The sequence below is a fragment of the Pecten maximus genome, chromosome 15 (assembly GCF_902652985.1).
Source record: "Pecten maximus chromosome 15, xPecMax1.1, whole genome shotgun sequence".
In the NCBI taxonomy this organism is placed as follows: Eukaryota; Metazoa; Mollusca; class Bivalvia; order Pectinida; family Pectinidae; genus Pecten; species Pecten maximus.
This window is the reverse complement of record NC_047029.1, coordinates 15,825,906-15,848,549: the sequence shown is the minus strand read 5'-3', so window position 1 is coordinate 15,848,549 and position 22,644 is coordinate 15,825,906. Positions and strand designations below refer to the sequence as shown.

At 35.0% G+C, this 22,644-nt stretch overlaps 1 protein-coding gene across 2 annotated transcripts; it reads right to left on the bottom strand.

Moving 5' to 3' along the window:
* Nucleotides 1–2,047: 2,047 nt before the first annotated feature.
* On the bottom strand, nt 2,048–22,354 carry LOC117344326 (reticulophagy regulator 3-like). 2 transcript variants are annotated; one of them, XM_033907051.1, is made up of 9 exons: nt 21,958–22,354; nt 16,581–16,688; nt 16,201–16,307; nt 11,198–11,228; nt 10,215–10,341; nt 9,209–9,293; nt 6,554–6,682; nt 6,149–6,364; nt 2,048–3,496 (listed from the first exon to the last, which is right to left on the bottom strand). In XM_033907051.1, the coding sequence occupies exons 1-9, from the start codon at nt 22,128–22,130 to the stop codon at nt 2,913–2,915; spliced, it is 1,560 nt and encodes a 519-aa protein (XP_033762942.1). In that variant the 5' UTR covers nt 22,131–22,354; the 3' UTR covers nt 2,048–2,912. The 2 variants fall into 2 exon arrangements, with proteins under 2 accessions (XP_033762942.1, XP_033762943.1); XM_033907052.1 differs by lacking the exon at nt 16,581–16,688 and having other exon boundaries at nt 21,958–22,351.
* Between the last annotated feature and the right edge of the window lie 290 nt (nt 22,355–22,644).

Below are 22,644 nucleotides of genomic sequence, written 5' to 3'. Positions count from 1 at the left end.
TTTTGTATAATATGACAATAATCATTATAATTTGAATTATTAATAGTTTATGTCTTGAGGACTTTCTGTATCTGAGGAAAAGTTCATGTTTTTGATATTAGTTTTTATTAATATTGAACTTCCTAATTATGTATTAGTAAGCAAAGTTAATTAATTTCATTTTAATTATATATTTTACTGTTGTTAAAATGACTCCCTTCTAAAACAAGGACATCCACAAGTCTGAGATTGATCATTAATAGCCCAGCCCTTCAACAACCTATTTTAAACAAACCATATTATTAATACAGTAATTTTTGTACATCATATTTACTGTACCATGATATCCCGCTAACTGAAACACCTGGGGTTTATTCTCTTAACTTTTTAAATATCACACTTTTAGTAACTGACCTATGAGAACACAACTTAATATTTACTGCATTTAAATGCAGATGTTCTGCTCAGATGCAGGCGAAGAAGCACTGATGATAATTAATGGTTGTTTTTTTCCCCAATAATAGATGATTATAGAACATTTTATCTCTGTCTAGTTGCTAATTTAAATGTCATTTTAAGCATTAAGCATTGCAGAATATGAGAAAATTGTGCCAAAGATTCACTGTTAAATAAAACACATTTCTGAAGCAGTAGAACTGACTTAAAATAAAAAACATACCCTGACAAAGCAATTTGGTTTTTAACTGGAAACCAGCAGGAAATCTTTATATGCATTGCCTAGCCAAACTTGTGAAGTTTCAAAACCATAAATAAGTAGTTACACAAGGCCTATTACAAAAATAAAGGAACAAATAATAAATTGGACAGTTGATTGCTTATTCGTTTCATCATGAATTACAAATACAAGTTAATTACAATTACCTTAAATCAAAGCACAGCCTTTATAAGCACTATGGAAATCTAATAACTAGCAAATTGGAACAAAAATCACACATTACACATTTGCTATGAATTACGATTAAAAGGTGAAAAACATGAACTGTCTTTCTTTTTCAATAAATTGAAAGAACATGGGTGAAAATGTCCTGATTTTTGAAATATTGAAAGAGCTGTCTCTGTCAAAATTCATAATTATAGCGGAAAACATTAACTTTCTAAAATGCTAAATTCATGATTAATACTTATCAAAGATAACTTCCATCCATGGACCAAGATCAACATGTATTTAAATGAAAGAAATCCATTCAAATCCTACAACAGCATACATGCCATACCACCTGGCGTGAGACAAAATCTCCCTTATTTTCAAGTTATTTATTTCCTCCCGGGAAGAGAGCCTGAATTCCCGTATTTTGTAATTCCCTCCCGTATTTTGGCTGACATCATTTTTGTAACAATTCGTTAGTTTTTTCCACGAGACTTTATGAGATTTGGCTAAATTTAGCAATCACTTGATCAATCTGTTCATGTGATCACTCAGTCAAAATGGTGCCTGTTGACAATGTACCAAATCTGGAATGATCATGATAAGATTTACTGCAGTGCAGTCTCATGACTTTTTGTGTCACATAACAAATGAAAAATGATTTTATATTATCAGAATGTATACTAATTGCATTTTACCTTATGTAACTTTTTGTTGTTTTCATATAGTATGATTAATATCTCAAATAAATACAAATATGTTGTATTCTTTATCACTTTCAAAATGAATTTAATGCTTTAAACAAGAATTCCACGGTAGTGGAGGTGTCGCCTGTGTATGCGAATAATTAAAGGGTCATAACTCTTTAAAATTAGGACTTGAATAAAAAAAAACAATAACAAACTTGTCCACAGTATTATGGTAACGAACATTCTATTTTCGCAAAACAAATTAAAGGGCTATAACTCTTTTAAAAAGGTCCGAATAAATTTGGTTAACGAACTTGTCCACAGTATTATGGTAACGAACCTTCCCATGCAGTTTCAAATTAATCCAGTAATAATTATTCAAGTTATTGAGTGGAAACCATTTTCGCAAAAAATTAAAGGGCCATAACTCTTTTAAAATGGTGCGAATAAATTTGGTTAACGAACTTGTCCACAGTATTATGGTAACGAACCTTCCCATGAAGTTTCAAATTAATCCTGCAATAATTATTCAAGTTATTGAGTGGAAACCATTTTCGCAAAAAATTAAAGGGCTATAACTCTTTTAAAAAGGTGCGAATAATTTTGGTTATCGAACTTGTTCGAGCTATCATGGTAATGAACCTTCCCATGAAGTTTCGAATTAATCCGTTCTAAACTACTAAAGTTATCGCACGAAAACCATTTTCCGGACGACGCCGACGCCGCCGAAAAGTTATACCTATATGTCTCCTTTTTCAAAGGCGACACAAAAATGGGTTAAAAATGTCGATATTTATGTTGCGCACAAATCTCCCTTATTTTAGGCAAAACTCCCTTAAAATAATCATCCATCTCCCTTATTGGTCTCATGAAAGTATGGCATGTATGCAACAGCGTTCAAAGTATATTAAGTACAGTTTTTTTATGCACATGCATGAAGAGATACATGTAGTCTAACAACCCAATACTGGCACATAACATAGGAGGTACTACTTTAAGAAACATCTAAATTATATAACATATCTGGTATGGCATGAGTTTGTGACTTGATAAAATATGAATATCACTTTATAACCGGGTTATTTAAATTTTGTCAAAATTGTTTTTTGAGACCAGATTTTCAAATTGTTTTGTGTGACCAGATTTCAAATAGTTACATTTAAGACATATAAGGAATGGATGAAAAAGTTTGTGTTAACCTTAATAGCAAAATTTGACATTCCATTGCAATTATGTTCGCTGTCACACATCACTTTATTTTTTTTTACATTTAACTTGTAGATTTTAAAAACAATAGCTGCATAAAATCCAACCTTGAAGCATTACTTAAAATGCAGATAATTCATTACAGATTTTTGCTATTTTTCCTCTTCTTCCAAGTCATACTGGTCCAAAAACTCGAACTCCTCTCCAATGTCTAAGTCACTAGCATCATCTGCTTCCTGTTGATGACCTGGTCCTGTCTGTTTGTCATTGTTAGAGGGCACGTTGAAGTCTACTTCATCACCGGACTGTTGTTTGTATGATACACTTTGTGGAACGTTATAAGAGTTTTCTCCCCTGGTGGAGGTTGGTTTCAAGTTTGATATGCCAGACAAAGCAGATCCGAGTGCAGATCCGACAACAGATGACAGAGTGTTTGAAACAAAAGCACCAGCCCCAGACGATAAGATACCTCCGGAGTCTGAGTCTGGTATTAACATACTATCTGACATCAGAGACGGGAAATTCAAGTCGTTTCCCTCTTCTTCCGAGTCAGATGTGTCACCAAAATGTTCCGATACGAAGTTCATATCTTCCTGTTTCTGTCGTCTGTGTTTAGAAGGTTTTTTCGGAATATGCAGCTCAAGCAGTTCATCATCTGTGTTATCTAATACGTCATCAAATGATGGCATCTCCTGGATCCCTTCCTCAAAATCTACGTCCAAATCGACCTGGCGTTCTGAAATAGAATCAATACATTAATAACTATATAAAAGAAATAACTTTGATTTCAACATTTTTTTTCAGAATTACAGAACATGGAATAATAACCCACATCTTTGTTGCTTTCTCCATTTAGACATTTTTAATCAAGCTCTCTATCACGAAGACCAATTAGTGACATCGATAAACAATAATATATTTTTGTGTTGCATACTATAAAATCATTATTCCTTAAATTTAATGTATTGATCAATGGCTTCCAAATCTTCATATTGTCACTCTAAGTCATTCTTTTTTTCAAACAAAGTACCATACTGTAGTTCCCATCTCAGGATTAATTCAAAGGGTTTTGGACACATAGGGTATTTTTCCATTTTCTGTTAGCCCGACCCCATAAATGTTGGCTGACACAGGTTTTACCTCGCCTTACAAAGCTGTTTATCTAATTTAGGCCAGTAGGGGGATATTGCTGCTGGCTGAACAATTTTAATGAGCTAGGTGGTCACGTGGTCCGACGCGTCATCTGGTTCACCTCACCAGTATCACTAGGCTAGCATCTGCCTTGTTATATGCATTTATAGAGGGAAACTTCAAAGAGCCCCATATTATTTTGTAAACATTGAAAGCAATGACAGTGAATGTCCTGATTTTATCATCTTACATGTTTAGATTTTCTTTCCACACCTCACGTCTGTAATTGTACATGTATAATCAAAATAGTAGACCAGCGGACAATATCATAACCTTGGTAATTTACTAATATCACATGTCATCTTTTTATTTTTTTTTTTTATTTTAAAAACTCAAACAATGGCATATACACTATAGGTCTACTCAGAGATGTAAATATCACATATGTGATATATACATCTCTGGTCTACTATACAGTGAGGTGACAAAATGATCCTAACCTTGTTAACCATTTTATTTATGGCATAATTTGATAAGATCTTGTACACTTTTAAGAACATGTTTTACCCTTTCCTGACGTAATATTAACATAAAAATATCCATTTCTTAATTTTGCAAGATAAAGATTTGATAAAAATGCAGTAGTTTGAAATACAGTTGTCTCATCCTGATGTAATTTAATAAGATAGTACGTAATCACAGAACTGATTTTTTTTTTTATCTGAGACGATACATGGGTTTTTTGTACATTGAACTTTGAGGATTTCCTTTGTACATATTAAATCAAGAATTTTTAAATATTGGTTGAAATTAAAGCGTCCAGATAATTTTTTACTCAAAGCATATTATGATGACATGTTGGAAACTAAAGATCCTTGGATTCTTTATTTAAATCAGTAACTTTGAACTGTCAGTCTTGGGTAAATGTTTGAAGAAATCAGTTACTGTTCTGATCAATTTTACAGTAATGCATTCAAACAACATCCTTTTTTGACAATTTCCTTAAAGAATGTTTTATGAAGGTTATGAAAGAAATGTGTTTGATGTGGTGAAAATGTTACGCAGACATTCGTATTGATTTGATTAAAACATATCATTTTAAATACTATAGTATGTTTAAACGTATTCAGTTACTCAAAGTAGAAAATATAAAAGAACTTAATAATTTAGAAAAATATTTATCACCAGCAAATAAACTAAAGGAAAGGTTTTTATAAGAGTTTAATTAGAATATATTCATTTTTAATGATTATTTCTCTGTTTCCCTGTAACAAATCTAACAAATTAGCTTATTGAATTATAAATCATGTAAGAGTGGATGCCTTTGTCCATTAATGTTATATACTATTTTATCCAATAAGTTGTAAATGAATAACGGAATCATCACTGGAGTACATGTAACCAATTCACTGTTGTAACCCAATATATTAATGTAAAGTATCCCCACATCACAAAACCTTTGGTAGATAGTGTGTAAATAGTGATTTAATGCGACACACATTTGGGTGTTCATAACATTTGTTATACTATCATCTCGGCAGCAGTGAACCTGTGACGTAGGAGGCTGACCGACCTCGTTATCAGAATGAAATTTTGCATATAGGTCAGTTGTCCAGATGGGCCCATGCTGTGCCCTGTATCTCAGCGTGTATATACACAACCCCAGGAGTGTGAGGGTAATTTGACTGGCTTTTCAGAAAACCAACCTATAGACAACTTTAACCTTTTTGTGTCTAAATCCCTTTCAGCATCACAATGAACAAAGGGAAATAACTCTATACAGAAACATGATATTTTCATATCCTGAACTCTTACCTCTGACCCTGTCAGATTTACACCCTAAATAAAGCAACACATCAGGATTTTTCCTATAATTTATTGTCCTGTTCCAGTGTCCATTAAATGAGGAATTTTGCAAGAGACAAAATGTGAAATTGGGAAAACAGAGGAAACTGAAATTCAAACAAATTCATGTTCTTCTTAATAGATATTACCTTCATTCTTTTTTTCATTTTATTTGGTATTTACCTCTGTTATTCATTCAAAATTGCCAGAAGTCATGGGGAATTTCATTTCAAAGATTTTTTTTAGAGGAATGGGTCCTATTAACAGACCTAGATTCTAATGTAGGAAAATACCTGCACATGAACTGAATGACGGATTCACTGCAAAGCTACTCAGAAAACAGATTTAAGAAATTTTTTCATGTGTTAATTAGGCTATAACATGGATAAGATTTTATGGGATGTGATGTTACCTTGGTCATCTTCGTCCTCCAAATCTATAGAGGGTTCCTTGGACAGGAGGGGTGTTGAGAGTGAAGGGTCCAGACTCTCGTCCTCACTGTCAGTAATGGCACGGGCCAGCGCTGCGGTGGTTACAGGGTCAAGGGATGGTGTGAACTCTGTCTCGCTGTCAGTCTCAGAAATTTCCATCTGACCAGTACTGTCAACCGACTTGGAGGACCGGGGCACTTGAAGAAAAATCACAATCATAACAATGCTACAAACTTACACTATCAGTATCTTTTAATGAACCCTGGGCTTTTCAAGTTGTTTCTAAAAACATTAGTCAATTTTTCATTGCCAGATTAATGAACAGTATTCAATTATTTGGAAGATGTGTAAAAGAGTAGAACAGCAGAACAATTATATTCACTTACCTTTGAAAGACCATTTATTCTTCAGCTTGATGGAATAGTCCATTTTCATGAATATTGGTTCAAATTTGAGGTAGACTCTCTTGAGGAGATTGTGATAAAGAACACTGGGACACAGCAACATACTGATAACTGTAAAAAATAAATATAGAACCTGGATCACAACGTAATGTACTGATCACTGTAAAAAATAAATATAGAGCCTGGATCACAACGTAATGTACTGATAACTGTAAAAAATAAATATAGAGCCTGGATCACAACGTAATGTACTGATAACTGTAAACAATAAATATAGAACCTGGATCACAACGTAATGTACTGATAACTGTAAAAAATAAATATAGAGCCTGGATCACAACGTAATGTACTGATAACTGTAAAAAATAAATATAGAACCTGGATCACAACGTAATGTACTGATAACTGTAAAAAATATATATAGAGCCTGGATCACAACGTAATGTACCGATAACTGTTACACAACCTGTACATAGAGAACCTGGATCACAGTGTAATGTTACACAACCTGTACATAGAGAACCTGGATCACAGTGTAATGTTACACAACCTGTACATAGAGAACCTGGATCACAGTGTAATGTTACACAACCTGTACATAGAGAACCTGGATCACAACGTAATGTTACACAACCTGTACATAGATAACCTGGATCACAGTGTAATGTTACACAACCTGTACATAGAGAACCTGGATCGCAGTGTAATGTTACACAATCTGTACATAGATAACCTGGATCACAACGTAATGTTACACAACTTGTACATAGAGAACCTGGATCACAACGTAATGTTACACAACCTGTACATAGAGAACCTGGATCATGACGTAATGTTACACAACCTGTACATAGAGAACCTGGATCACAGTGTAATGTTACACAACCTGTACATAGAGAACCTGGACCACAGTGTAATGTTACACAACCTGTACATAGAGAACCTGGATCACAACGTAATGTTACACAACCTGTACATAGAGAACCTGGATCACAATGTAATGTACTGATAACTGTTACACAACCTGTACATAGAGAACCTTATATGTTTACTGATAAGTGTTTAAATAACAAACACAATTTCACTGACTTCTAAGAGGTCTGAGGATCCCACTACTTGGGTAATGTGTAAGCATGGCTTGATGACCTTATTGCTTAATAAAATAGAACTGTCGTCCAGAGGGCTAACTTATACCCACCTCACTCCTGTGTAGTTTGACTTGAAGCAGTTCGCAGGTTTATGAGGAGTTGACTGGACAAAATTCCCCCTCACTCAAAAAACGAAGTATAGTGACCTGGTTATCATGGTAACCAAAAAACTAGAGCTGTCACCGAGGGAGTGACAAGTATACCCCCCGCTTTTACATGATTGGTTTGGATACTTTATGAAGCTGCCTATTTATTGTACTAAAACCAAATCAAACATGTTCTATGTTTCGGTAAGAACTAAGTGAATGCATAGCCGAACAACATTTCGCTCGTTTTTAAAGAAAAAGGGCCATAACCCTATTAGAACTTCTAATTCGACAAATTTTGATAAAATCCATTGAAAACAAAGCAAATGCATAGTCGGACAAGCTAGTAACCATTTTTTACATAAAGGGGCATAACTCTGTAAAAAGGGTTTTTTCGGAAGAAGCCGTTACTGGAGACACAACTTCATGCCATTCTTCAACTCTGTATAAAGTTACAAGAAAATCCATCAAAAACTAAGTGAATGCATAGCCGGGCAAAATTATGACACATTTTGTATGAAAAAGGGGCATAACTCTGTTAAAAAGAGTTAAAGTGGCATACTTTGATTAAAAGGACTACTTGGGGGAAATCACAACACCATATGGTCTTTTAACTATACACAAATTTTGTGAAAACTAAGGAAATGCATAACTGGACAAAACTAGCTAACCTGGTCCTTATACACAAGCTTTGACATCATATATGTAATAAACAGCTGACAATTAATAATAATACGTTAACGTAATCAGACTTGCATCATAATGCATAATGACCATTTAAGTCTTTCGAAATCGTCCATGGTAACTACAAAACTTTAATGTGGTATAGGTTTTGCACATCTAAGAATATATAAGGGTAATTGTCATTAAGGTTTTTTGAAATCGAAGCAGTAGTTTAGGATGAGTACTGGTACATCGTTGCGTCTACAAACTCGCCCAAAAAAATAGTTTTGTGCCCTGGTTACCATGGTTACCAAAAAATTACGACGTGATATAGATTACGCACATCTACAATGTATAAGGATTATTGTCATGAAGTTTCGTTGAAATCAGATAAGTAGTTTAGGAAAAGTAGCCGGTACATCGTTGCGTCAAACTCGCCCAAAAAACTAAGTTTTGTGCCCTGGTTACCATGGTAACCAAAAAATAACAACATGATATAGATTACGCACATCTACAATGTTTAAGGGTTATTGCCATTAAGTTTCGTTGAAATTCCCTCAATAGTTTAGGAGGAGTAGCCGGTACATTGTTGTGTCTACAGACATACGGACGGACAACCTGATTCCAGTATACCCCGCCCCCCCAACTTCGTTGCGGGGGGTATAATAAGATAATCTGTTTTTATGTAATCAATAAATCACTGAGGTATGTAGGTAAAGAAGTAATATACTAGTACTTACCTATTATATAAGCTAGCATTATTCCTGGTATATAATGCCCAATCAGAGCCAGAGTTAAGAAAAACATACTGCTCACAACACAAAACTGTAAAACATAAAAAGAATTAAGGGTCAATAAATGTAGTACAATTTGTTAATTAATTATACTAAAATGATAATTATTTTACATACCCCAGTACTTCCTTGGTAGACAGTGAATATCACATTGTCCTTTACATAGAACAGCTATTGTGACATTAAAATCACCGTTCGCACGGCAACAATTACAATATCATAATAAGTATACTATGGGTGTCTTAATCACACTTCTTTCAAGTTACCATTCCTACTGCTGGGAGTTGCTTGGAAAATGGCAGTTTTAAAGCATTTTTATATTAACTGCAAAACAATTATGACAATCAAATACATACAATTATACTTTACACTGATAATCCTGTTTCAGAACATTAGCATAATAAATATCAAGGTAATCAGGATGTCGTAATTTGGAACACGTTATTTTTTTTTATTCAACACTGATAAATGGTGGCACATTAACAATGCCCCTAAATTCTAGTGGTGTAATGATTCACTGATACATCAATGTATTTGATCACAGTGTGGTGCATCGATTATCCTCGATTTACTTGAAAATGTGTTATCACATGTATCTCCCTTGACCAAGATGGCTGACAAGTCCAGCGCCATTCTAGCGACTTATAAAGCTGCCTGATGGAGTTATTTCAAATCAAAATGATCTAAATTCAAGAACGCTTTGTGGGACTCTAATATATCAGAAATACCACAAACAAAACATGACTACCGTACGATGGAATATCAGATATCTGATAGGTCATCAGCTTCTCATATACTGCGATAATCATATCGTGATCCCTGCATCCCGATACTGGTACCGATCGTATCACTGCCTGCCTTGCGATACACAGTTCTACTAAATTCACAGGAGAACTACATCAGATGTGGATATTAGTCAGCTAAGAAGATAGACCATGCCATGGATACTTACCAAAAATGGATATGCTCTTCTAAACGCCAGCCAATAATGTAAAATGTTTGAACATGAGCACCATAGATGAGCCATGTATTTACTTAGTTCAGGAACACTCAGCAGACGAGGATGTACCGGCGTCCAGCTACAAGGGAAAACAGATTCCAACAATGTATACAGTATTTGAAAGTTGAGCGTAAGACTGGTCAGCCTGGGTTCAATCCCTAGCGGAAGCAATGATTTGAACTAATTAATCATGCACTCTGTTACATTGGGGCCATGTAGAGAATTCTACTCAGCTTTGCTTGTAAAAACATCACTCTAACTCCTGGAAACTTGAGGACGAGTTCTTCCTTGGAGGGGGAGTATGTATCCTTGGTAAATACTACCAACATTATACTGCTCGGCTACAAAGAAATCTTCTCTTTAGCTCAATCGGTTGAACATAAGACTAGTAAGCCAGAGGTCCCAGGTTGGAATTTGATTTTTTAATTCAAATTAAATTAATCATGAATTGTGTTCTTTTACAATTACATTCTTACATTCTCTCCATCTTGGCACTCTTGTAATAAATATGATCTACAATCAATTCATTCCATTGAGAGAACACTAGTCTATTAATAGGTCATAACTGGGGCATCATGATCATATCATTTATCAAGAGGCCCAGAGGGCCTGTATCGCTCACCTGGTTTATTTGGGCAAACATCAAGATAATGTTTATGGTCCATTTGCTAACAGCTTTATTTGTTGATGTATGATTATATATAATTATGTTGTGGGGATCTTAACTGCTTCAAATATGTAACCCAGAAACAAAGTCAAGATTCAACATGATTGTATTTGAAGAAGCTATAAATCCCTTGGGGTGGGGAAAGAACCTTGGGCCAATTTTTACATCAGGATTGTGTCTTAACTGATCGGACCAGGTGCTAAAAACCAAATAGCAGCTTTGTGATCAATGCTATATATCCAGTATGATAAGACTTATATATAATTACCTGTCAGGGTCCTCTGGAACAGCTGGAGGCACTGAAACATACAATATTAGCTCAGTCAGAAGGAGTTTTACAATGTAATAGAAAAACTTTTTCCAGATGATAATATCAAATAAATATGTCATTAACATTTTGTAACTATTGTAAAACATTCACCAGTAGATCTAAGGGGATGTAAACTAAATGTTTATATTATTTCCCAGAACATAACTTGGTTAACTTTGTTCTATAATTATATCAGTTTTCATCATTTTTCTATTTTTTTTGTGATTTATATTAATACCTAGCTTGTAAATTATGATATAGTTGCAACATTTTTTTCTGAAATTAAAGTAGGTATCAATAATCAGATATAGCTAATTTAATTAATAATCAGTTAGCATCAATTAACTGATCCAATAATTGGTAAGCAATACATTCACTAATTTCCTGTGATGATCAGTAGCCTACATAAAATACAAAATCAAAACATATGTATTTCCAAGAAGTTTCATTCCTTATCAAATGCTACTTAATATTTTTGGGTTAAAGTTAAAAAATAATATGACTGGAACATTTGAAAACCGTCAGTCGATTAGATAAATGGAAAACAATATGGAAAGTCTATATGATTATCACTGATAATTGGTTATGGATTTGTAACTGATTTCTCACCACTAATAAAAAGTTTGTCTTTGAAATCCAGACAAAAAATACATTTTATGTTTATATGAGAATTTTCCTGACATTATTACAGAACAGACCAGAGAACTTCAGCTACTACACTAAGAAAATAACCAACAGTTAGTAATACATATTCAATTTATGAATGTGAACTTTACAGGTCATAATATTATGCTGGAAAAAATCTGACATTATTTTAAAAGCCTTAAATTTGTATATTCATTAAACTGTTTTTACATGACCAGTAGTTTAAAACTAGAACTGTCGCCAGGATGGCTGACTAATACCCCCGCAATCTGCACGAGTCAATGGTGAATTGGAACTGTTAATTAGAGGCTAACTAAGATAACCCAGTGATATAGTGACTAGTTGCCATAGCAACCATAATTTTGAGAAAAAGAAAGTGGCATGCACATCTAAACATGGTCCTCTATATTTGTGTGAAGTTTCATTGAAATCAGCCCTTTAGTGTAGGAGGAGTTGTCCGGACAAACTTAAAGTTAGGGTTTTTATCGGAAAACCTGTTTATAGTGACCAGTTGCCATAGCAACCATAATTTTGAGAAAAAAAGAAAGTGACATGCACATCTAAACATGGTCCTCTATATTTGTGTGAAGTTTCATTGAAATCAGCCCTTTAGTTTAGGAGGAGTTGTCCGGACAAACTTAAAGTTAGGGTTTTTATCGGAAAACCTGTTTATAGTGACCAGTTGCCATAGCAACCATAATTTTGAGAAAAAAAGAAAGTGACATGCACATCTACACATGGTCCTCTATATTTGTGTGAAGTTTCATTGAAATCAGCCCTTCAGTTTAGGAGGAGTTGTCCGGACAAACTTAAAGTTAGGGTTTTTATCGGAAAACCTGTTTATAGTGACCAGTTGCTATAGCAACCATAATTTTGAGAAAAAGAAAGTGACATGCACATCTACACATGGTCCTCTATATTTGTGTGAAGTTTCATTGGAATCGGCCCTTCAGTTTAGGAGGAGCTGTCCGGACAAAATGCGTCTACAGACAGACGGACGGACGGACAGACAACCTGATTCCAGTATACCCCCCCCTAACTTTGTTGCGGGGGTATAATTAAAATCTATTTACACCTGGTTCGAGGATCATGAAATCATTTTAGACTTATTTTTTTACTTATACTAATTAAGTTATAGCAATCACCGAATTATGAGTATATCAATGCTATCTGTGATTGGCTAGGTCCAAATATGAACGTTTTAGACTGAAAATCATTTCATGTTCCTGGTGCCTGATCTTGTGAACTGCAGCAATTCAAACTAGCAATTCATGATCATATACATTAATATTGTACGTATAATTTTCATCTGTCCTTTGATTTCTGGAATCATTCTACCCCTCTATCACCACCCAGCTTTATTGAATGTACATGTGAACACAGATTACAGGTAGTTGAAAATGTAAATTACCACCAGGAAAGTGAAAATCATAACCATATTTAACAGAGGATTGATTGATGGACTTCAATATATTCTGTGAGAAAAAATATACAACTATTACTTACATTCATACATACTGATCTACAGTTTTTTGTTTCAGAGAAACATAAAAGCAACCTATGTTGTTAAGAATTGCTGGTGGTGTTTTTTTTCCCACCAATAATGAAGGGCTCAGTCTGCTTGTGTTATTCAAAATGTAAGGTTTGCTTATTAGATCAAATATATACATGTTATAACTGATTAATTAACAATTAATACTGGGGGCCAGATAATCTATATTATCATACCTAGAGTTGGTTTGTATGAGGTTCAGGAGATGCATATAAGGTAAATGATTCATACACGATTGTTTAGTATACCCACAGATATAGAATGGCTATATTTAAACATAAATCATACGTACAGTTCTTATTCAATAACCTCCAAAATGAATAGTGAAAGCAGTATTGATCTTATTAACTACTGTCAGATCAAAGTAATTTAAAAAATGATCCACTCTTGTCAGATATGAAGCTATGCATGTTACACCTGAATTGACATGTATCCAAATCACATTTCTCCGTATCTCCAATCAAAAAACAACATTATTCTAACTTAAATTAATGTACATTATTTTTATGGAGAAATCTATATTTATCTGGTATTTCTATTAGAGGAAATGAATACAAGGTTATTAGGGTCAATGGATAATTGACTCGGCAGGTCTAGATAATTATTGTATTGAAACAACTGTTCAAAGTATGACCTGACCACATCTCACCATTTGTATCTGAAAGTCAAAAAAAAAAATACACTGAAGTTTGTTTATGATATAACTTAATTCTGACTGGGAATTCAAAGATTGCATATTGTTTACAGTGAAACAGAACACATATACTTAAAAAAAAAAAATTCCGAACAGCTGTTTGGTTGGTTTTTGTTTAACGTCCTATTAACAGCCAGGGTCATTTAAGGACGTGCCAGGTTTTGGAGGTTGAGGAAAGCCGGAGTACCCGGAGAAAAACCACCGGCCTACGGTCAGTACCTGGCAACTGATGGTGACCATATGGTACAGGAGACTTTCTAAGCTAAAGATAGTTTAAGAGGTTGTGTTTGTTTTATACCGGGGTCAGGTGTACGGTGAGTCACGCCGTGCACGTTAAAGATCCTCTGCTGGTATTCGAACAAGAGTAGGCTAATTGCTAGCCGCCACAGAGTACAGGTTCATATAGGTCTAGATTAGGATAATGTAGGCATTAAGGCAATTCAGTGACAGTCCAATTTTTTTTCCTTTTTTTTTTTCATATAGACAAAAGACATAGAGATAATCGTCTGTCCCTCCCATATTAGATCATTTGGCGATGACGAAATGCGGAATTGCTCCCTATTAGCGCCCCGACCCACCCCTTTTCCCCTTAGTGTCCTAGGCTCGGTTATAACCGGAACAAGGACGTTAAGCCCCATCAATCAATCAATCAAAAATAACATATAGAGGTGGGGGCCTCCCATGCCAATATCATTTGGCCAAAAACCTCCCCTTCCTAAACCCCCTCCCCCCATCTTTTCCGCTTATTTTTTACTAATCGCTATCAACTGTGCTTTATGTACATAGCACTGCTCCAGTAGGGTAGGCTTGTAGATGATTATACACAGTAATCAACAGTCTCCCGAAAAACAGTCTTTGTATAATAACTCGCATTATCACGTAATCAGAATTTCCTATGCTAGCCCAAGCCCAGCACTACCCCTTTACAATCACCCTATCACTACACTCTGCATTACAAACTAGTCTGATCTATACCCTACCCCTTACCCATTCGAAAACACCATGGTTAGCAATACAAAATGGTGTCTAGAATTCCTACAATCAATAACAAAACTATATCCCACTAACAAACTACACCTAATTTTTCAACCAATCTATACTCTATCTCACGCTATCTTCTACACTTCTTGTCCTTCGGAAGGGACGTTAATCCGGGGGTCCGGTGTACGGTGAGTCACGCCGTGCACGTTAAAGATCCTCTGCTGGTATTCGAACAAGAGTAGGCTAATTGCTAGCCGCCACAGAGTATACGTTTATATAGGTCTAGATTAGGATAACGTAGGTATTAAGACAATTCAGTGACAGTCCAAAATTGTTTTCCCTATTAGTGCCCCTTTCCCCCTTAGTGTCCTAGGCTCTATAACCGGAACAAGGACGTTAAGCCCCATCAATCGATCAATCAAAATAACATATGGAGTTCGACATCGGACCGAGAAGGACCACCTAGCCCACCCATGTCCGTCCCAGGGAGATGTTCAGCCCTGTGGACGTACCAGATGGATAGGACAAGACTCAACTGAGGGGGACACAGGCACCGGAGGCACTCGACCATCGGCCCCCTCACGTCGCCTGAACACAGCCCACGCCGTGGAAGGAGAAGTTAAACCACTAACCAACCAACCAACCCAAAATAAGAATGAATTAGAAGGGAAGATTCCATTAGAAGGACTATATCAATTAAAAGGAGGAGAATCAATTAGGAGGTTTTCTTGGATACATTCATATTTATTGGATACTTTGATATTATATTCAGACTCTGGTTTAGAGTCGACAGTGAACCGTTATGTTCCAAGTATGGATGATGTATATGGGTGTGACCGAGAGCTATTGGAGAACTATGTACATCAATATAATGTATTCATGTTTATAGTTAAAATAAAACATGAGGAATGACAACCTTGGACTGGTATGATATTTTGTGACACATAAGGTGACATCATCCTGGAGATCAATTATATGATTATATGGCCGACAACGCCGGTCGGTCATACTAATCTGACCTCTGACTTCCCCCTCCTACCGTATATGAACAAGTTAGAAAAGTATTGCCCCACTGGTAATCATACAAACCTCGGATCTCTGGCCATATCTTGTGTTTCCATGTCCGTACCAAATAAACAATATAGGTGACAGTACTGACCACAAAATAAAATCGGCACCCTACTGCTGCTAAAAACCTGAAAATAACCAAATTTTTCATTAAAATTTACATATCTATTTAAATCAACTTCTTCTGGGTTAACTGTTAGTAAAGCTATCTAGAATATTAAGTTAGTTCACAAGCAAGATTAAAATGGCTGCAGTCAGAGATTTTCGTTTATAGCTTTCAGTTCAGTTCCTCAATTAGAGAATCAAGGATTTCTGAAAACTGAAAAATTGGAAAGGAACAACGAAAATTTCTGAATCTACAGGTGCAATAAGAAATACAGGTGTGGGTATAGTTTTGTTACCGATAAATTTTTGGCCATATTTTTAACTTCCACGTCAGAACCAAGTACACTATGAAGAGGGTGGTACTGGCGATGGAGTAAAACTGGCATCCTTTCACTGCGAAAAACCTGAAATCAATGAAATGCTGTGTTAATGTCACAGGAAACAGGAATATACACCAGCTTTCCTATAGTATAAAATAAATCTTTATTTAATTAAAGGCTTGTGATGGCTATCAAATTTAGAAGATTTCACAGCACAAAACAAACACATATCTTTTACAAAGCATTTTTAAATACGTGGATATAAAAGTTCTAGGTAAGACTAGGGACCAACAAGCAACTACATATCAAGTTCGAGGAATATCCTTCGAGTGTGTAGAAATATAGCAATAACAAACTTCAGCTATCAAAGTCCAAGATGGCTGCCAGCTGTTTGTCTTTTTTTTCTCTCAATACGACTCAAAATTCAATTGCATAAGGGGAACCTACACATCAAGTTTGAGAAAACATTCTTCCAATGCTATTACCATGCATTAACATGTATATTCAAGAATTGATAATGATAACAATCTTCAACTATTAAAATCCTAGATGCCTATACCTTTTAGTCATTTTGTTTTCGGATCAGACACAAAATTGAATGGGCACAACAAGGGACCAAGAAGAACATATGAAGTTTGAGAACATTGTTCCATTACTTCTCTAAAAACACTGATATCCAACTTCAACTGTCAAATGTCAAAATCAAAGATTTCTGATTGATCACACAGGAAATCGGATGGGCATACAATGTAACTGGGGACCAATGGCTACATATGATATATATATACATGAAGTTTGGCAAATATACAACCAGCATTTCTTAAGAAATATTGATAACAAGCTTAAGGCAGCCCACCATCTAATAATGAGAGGGTATGGGGAAGGGGGAGAGCATGGACGACTGACCCCCATACCACAGCATCAGAGTTATTGAAGAAAGCTATGCTGAGTAATTAAGATGAGGCTCGATATTATTTCAGCTACGTATACTATGATGTGAAGATTATTTGAATGCACAACTGGATAACCCACATGTCTAAGTGTCCTCTGGGAGTACATTTGGGAGGATACTTATCTAGCTGCCAAACAAAAAAGAAATTGTCAACAGGTGAAAAGCTGAAATTTCCAATGCTAAGTTTAAATGCTGCATTCAAAGACAAATTTCTTCTTACAAAATCATACAATTAATTGATTATCATAGAAAAGTTATTAGAAGAGTTAAGTTTCCAATATCAAGGACATTAAATCTGATTTAAAGTCTTAAGTACTCCTGAACACCTGTCTGTTATCTAAAACTATTGCTTTGGAATAATGAAGCGTCTTATTGGACATTGAATTTGTCTTACCTGTGAGTGCCATCTGAACTTAATTCTGTATCCTGCATTATGAATATTATCGCTACACATATATGTACCTGCACTACCTGGTATTGTGAATGGTTGCTATAATAATATTATATTACCACCTAACTTCTCTCATTATAATCATTTATTATCAAATGCTTTACTTATTTTTGTGAATATTGTGTGAATTGGCATGAGTTGCAATTCAGCCATGGGCCATATTAATATAAGCTACCAATCCCTTCAAAAGTGTATACGGTAAGTGGAGATTGTATAATAGGCCAGCATGAATTTCCCTTTTAGTCAGCTGTTGCATGGTTTATCTACGTACGATTGGAACAAAAGTGTGATTCTGATATATATAATTTGTGCCCCAGCAAGGGCACCTATACTTTTGAATACAGGTCGTTCCGGCCCCTGAGTCGTTCCGGCCATCGTCGTTCTGGCCCCTACCTGGTCCGGCCCCGTATACTTAGTCGTTCCGTCCCCATGCTAATACAATATTCAATGCAAATTTAATGTTTAAAATTTGATTGAAATTTATTCTATTTACTCATATGTTACTATATTTTATTAAAGCAAAGGAATGAAATAAAAAATTAAAGAATTAAAAAAACATACTCTGAATTGTTTTCTTTTTAATTTCTATGCTGTAACGGCAAAATACACCTGTGTAAACACATCAGCACGGTATGATTGTACACTAGTAAGACTAATTACCATCACCGTTTTTTGTTTGTCTATAAGCACCTCGTGGGCTGATGATTTTATGGCTTCATTCAAAATGCGCGTAAACACCAAAGGTGTCGTTGTTTTTACTTGCAGTAGATGAAAGACGTTTTATTTTTTCTATCATCACATCTTGTTGAAATTGAGCTTTGTCTATCTTTCAAGTTTAAATATGCAAATTTGTATGATTTTAACTAAAATGACAGTCGGCAGCTTAAAAAGATTAGTTTTGTCATATAAGGAGCATATTTCGATGGAAAGTTCATTACGGTCACCATGTCTGACGACTGTTGCAAGTGTCGGAAGATTGTGCGGCCTCGTCAAGAAGCCATTTGCTGCAGCACATGTGAGAGATGGACACACAGAACTTGTGATACAGGTAGGCAATATTCATTAAAGAATTTAGCACCGACATAAAATCTAATTCTGTGATAAATATAAGATATATTTTGTCATTACGTCATAAGTACACTAGACATTTTTCATCAAATCCTAAAATATATTTCTCATAATTATACGTATATTTGATGATAGTAGTTATGCATACTTTAGACATGTTTTAGTTTAAACCATGTTGTATTTGTCAATGATACAAAAAGTAATCACTTTTACTTACACGTATGGTATATATATATGATCAAAGTAGTTTTATTGTGCAACTAATTGTTTTCAGGAATCAGCAGACAACTGTATCGACAGCTGGTGAGGGCTGGTGAGGACCGAAAGAAATATGAAGATATCTTAATATATGTTTTAATGACGGCTAATTTTAAACATTGAAGTTACTGTACGGTGTCATTATGAAATTATTGAACTTAGTTAAAATGTAATAATTATGAAATTATTGAACTTAGTTGAAACGTAATAATTAAGAAATTATTGAACTTAGTTGAAACGTAATAATTAAGAAATTATTGAACTTAGTTGAAACGTAATATTTCTTCTTTTTAGCTGTGTGGTCCGCAGTCAAAGCTGTTTACAAGGAGGTGGACATCATGGGGTGTTACTTCCACTGGGCACAGGCAGTGATGCGAAGGGTACAGTCACTTGGACTCAAGACGACCTACTGTGAGAAGAAGGGTCTCTACGTCTTCGTCCAGCAACTGCTCGGCCTTCCTTACCTCCCGCCAGGACATATCGAGAAGGCATTCCAGAGCCTGACCGCTAAGGTAAAACTGATGATATCCGAACAAACAATGACTGCGAAGGTAGGTTATACAAATCATATGATGGTATTGCACATGGAATTATGAAAATGTTGTCATAATGTTATACTTAAAAAGCGCCAAAATGCAATGTCATACCAAAAAAAAAACGTACTCTAGCGATAATATCTCACAATGTGTTGTTTATTTAGCACCGAAATGCAATATGTCATATACAAAACAAAGAAATGCAACATGTAATACCCAAAAAAACGTACTCTAGCGATAATATCTCACAATGTGTTGTTTATTTTTTTAACAGGCTGGCACCGACGATTGAATGGAAAGGCAGGCCGGGCCATGCTCCATTTCTACCTCCTTGTACTACTTTTGAGGAAGGAAGCAAACTCCATCGAAGTAACCATGCATTTGGTGGAGGAGCAGACCCTCACCCGTCACCGCCGCACACAGAACCATCTCCGCGAGACCAAGGTGGAGCAGCTGTGGAAGGACTACGAAAGTCAGACAGTGCAGATTTCAGCATTCCTGAGGGGTATCTCGAAGCTTTGTGCTCCGGGATTTCCAGAGTAGAAGTGTATCGTAGAAATGTGTATAGAACTTTGTAGTGTTGTGGACGTTGCTAAGAAGAAAGATGTGTTTTGTGTTTCTAGTGTCTTAATTAAATAAAATTCATTTACATAAACATCTAGTAAGTATTATATGATATGAAAGGAAATTATATATTTGTGCTGAATTATGTCCTTCTTTCATCTCTTTTTTGTTTATTGTATGTAAATATCTACGTTTATATGCAATATTATTTTCAAAGTGAAAAGTGTGTATACCGGTAGAACTGTGAAATAATTGTTAAAAAAGTGTTTAAAGTATTTTATATTAATATCAGTCTAACTATAAAAGTATAAATACAGTTAAGAAATGTATCCTTTTCACCAAAATAAAGTCAGATTTGTATATGCTTTTGTACATTGATGTAAATATATATATGCTTTTGTACATTGTTGTAAATATGTTTTCTGTACACCGGTAAATTTGTGAAGAGAAAGAAGTTGAAAGTTGGAAATATGATTGCAAACTACATGTATTAACAGTTAAATGAGGCATAAATAATATATATCTCATCTACTGAATTTTCTTGCCTTTTCTTTTCTGTAGTTTTCTTTGTTATACACAGGGACGTTTTATAATATCCTCCCCCCTCTGTTTCATTGCACTGAAAGTCATTTCATCATAAAAAATATCAAAAATTTAGTTTAACTTATCACATATGAGGCAAAAGATGATAACACGGATCCAATCACAACACCGCGAAAACACGATATATTGTTAGCTTCGTTTACTCACGCTATACAACAATGACGGAGACAAAATTGTATATTCCGATTAAGGGGCGACAACCTGTACTGAATAAAATTGTAAAATTATTATGTGTTTACATATATATATATTATATTACATATATATATGTATGTAACACCAGAAAAGATCAAAAACACAACATGGGGGGGGTCGAAACGATTTAGGGGCCGGAATGACTAAGGGGCCGGAACGAATACAGACGGACCGGTTAAGGGCCGAACTGGTAGAGGCCGGAACGACTTGTACCGATGCTTTTTATTACTCCTTCCTATGATGGATACATATATACATATACAGGTAAATTGTATGTTCCTGTGTGAAAGAAATAACTGCATGGGTCTACGGGGTAAGTCATACAGTTATGGCCATACTTCTTTTTGTGCTCATGGATAAAATAACTTGGTTTTCATAAATTATGTTCTTACAGTAATACTTTAATGTACATCTTATTCTGTCACAGTGTGACTCAATCGCCTAACCTGACAGCTGTTATACTGATGACGTAACGCTGATGTTTACATTCTCTGAGCCAGATCAACTGTCAAAGGATAATCAACCAATCAGCGATCATCTTTTCTCTCCATACAAAAACTCCCATGCTTCGCATAATAAACATGTATTCTATGACGCTTTGGGAGCGACGCATTATTTTGATGAATGAAAATGAATTTAATGTAATCAAAAACCACCTCAATAGTATATGCAAAAGTAATAATTATGCAAGGTCTAGCGTACACCCGATCGGAGTTTGTAACCTACCAAAATATTCCATGAACACAAATAAATAGGACAGCGCTTTTTCTTGGATATTCCCACACAAGCAAACTCTGAATGCGCATCACTAAAGGTTCAATTGGATTCAGAATGTTCTTGAACATGTTCTCTGCTCGTTGGACATCATCGTCATTGCTTCGAGTCCTTGAATTTTCCATGGTCGACACTTATCCTTCAGCACAATCTGAAACTATCAAAGTCAGTGCCCCAATATTTTTGTTTTGGATATGACGTCAGACCATGTGACAGTCAAGGCATTTAGGGTATGACCTAATTAGCGATGTTTCCTTTACATCACATATAAAAAGTGAATGTGATAGTAAACACTTCTGTTGATGTACAAAAGGGGAAATATGAAAAATTATGTAAAATCAACAAAATTCTCGCCTGACAGAGAACAGGAAGTGCAATACAAATTCTAATAAAAATACTGTTCACAAACTTTTATCCGGAAAATATGTGGATTATTTTGTTTTATTGTGTAAATCAATCACACATTTTTGAAAGAACATTCCAGATTTATAGATATGTTTCATTCTGTAGAAATCGATACGAAAATATTCATTAGGTCAGAGTCATAAAGAATGTTACAGTAAATCCAGGGGCGTCCTAAATCACAGCAGTACTGCAGTAAGTATTCAAGTTTTTTAATAACATTTGTTCATATGATTA

Excerpts from the sequence above, each read along its gene's own strand:
- LOC117344326 (XM_033907051.1), bottom strand. The coding sequence starts at position 22,130 with ATGGAAAATTCAAGGACTCGAAGCAATGACGATGATGTCCAACGAGCA. Across the intron at positions 16,689-21,957 it reads TGTGTTCATGGAATATTTTG|GTTTTTCGCAGTGAAAGGAT; the intron begins GTAGGTTACAAA and ends CATTGATTTCAG. Across the intron at positions 3,497-6,148 it reads GGAGGACGAAGATGACCAAG|AACGCCAGGTCGATTTGGAC; the intron begins GTAACATCACAT and ends ATTCTATTTCAG.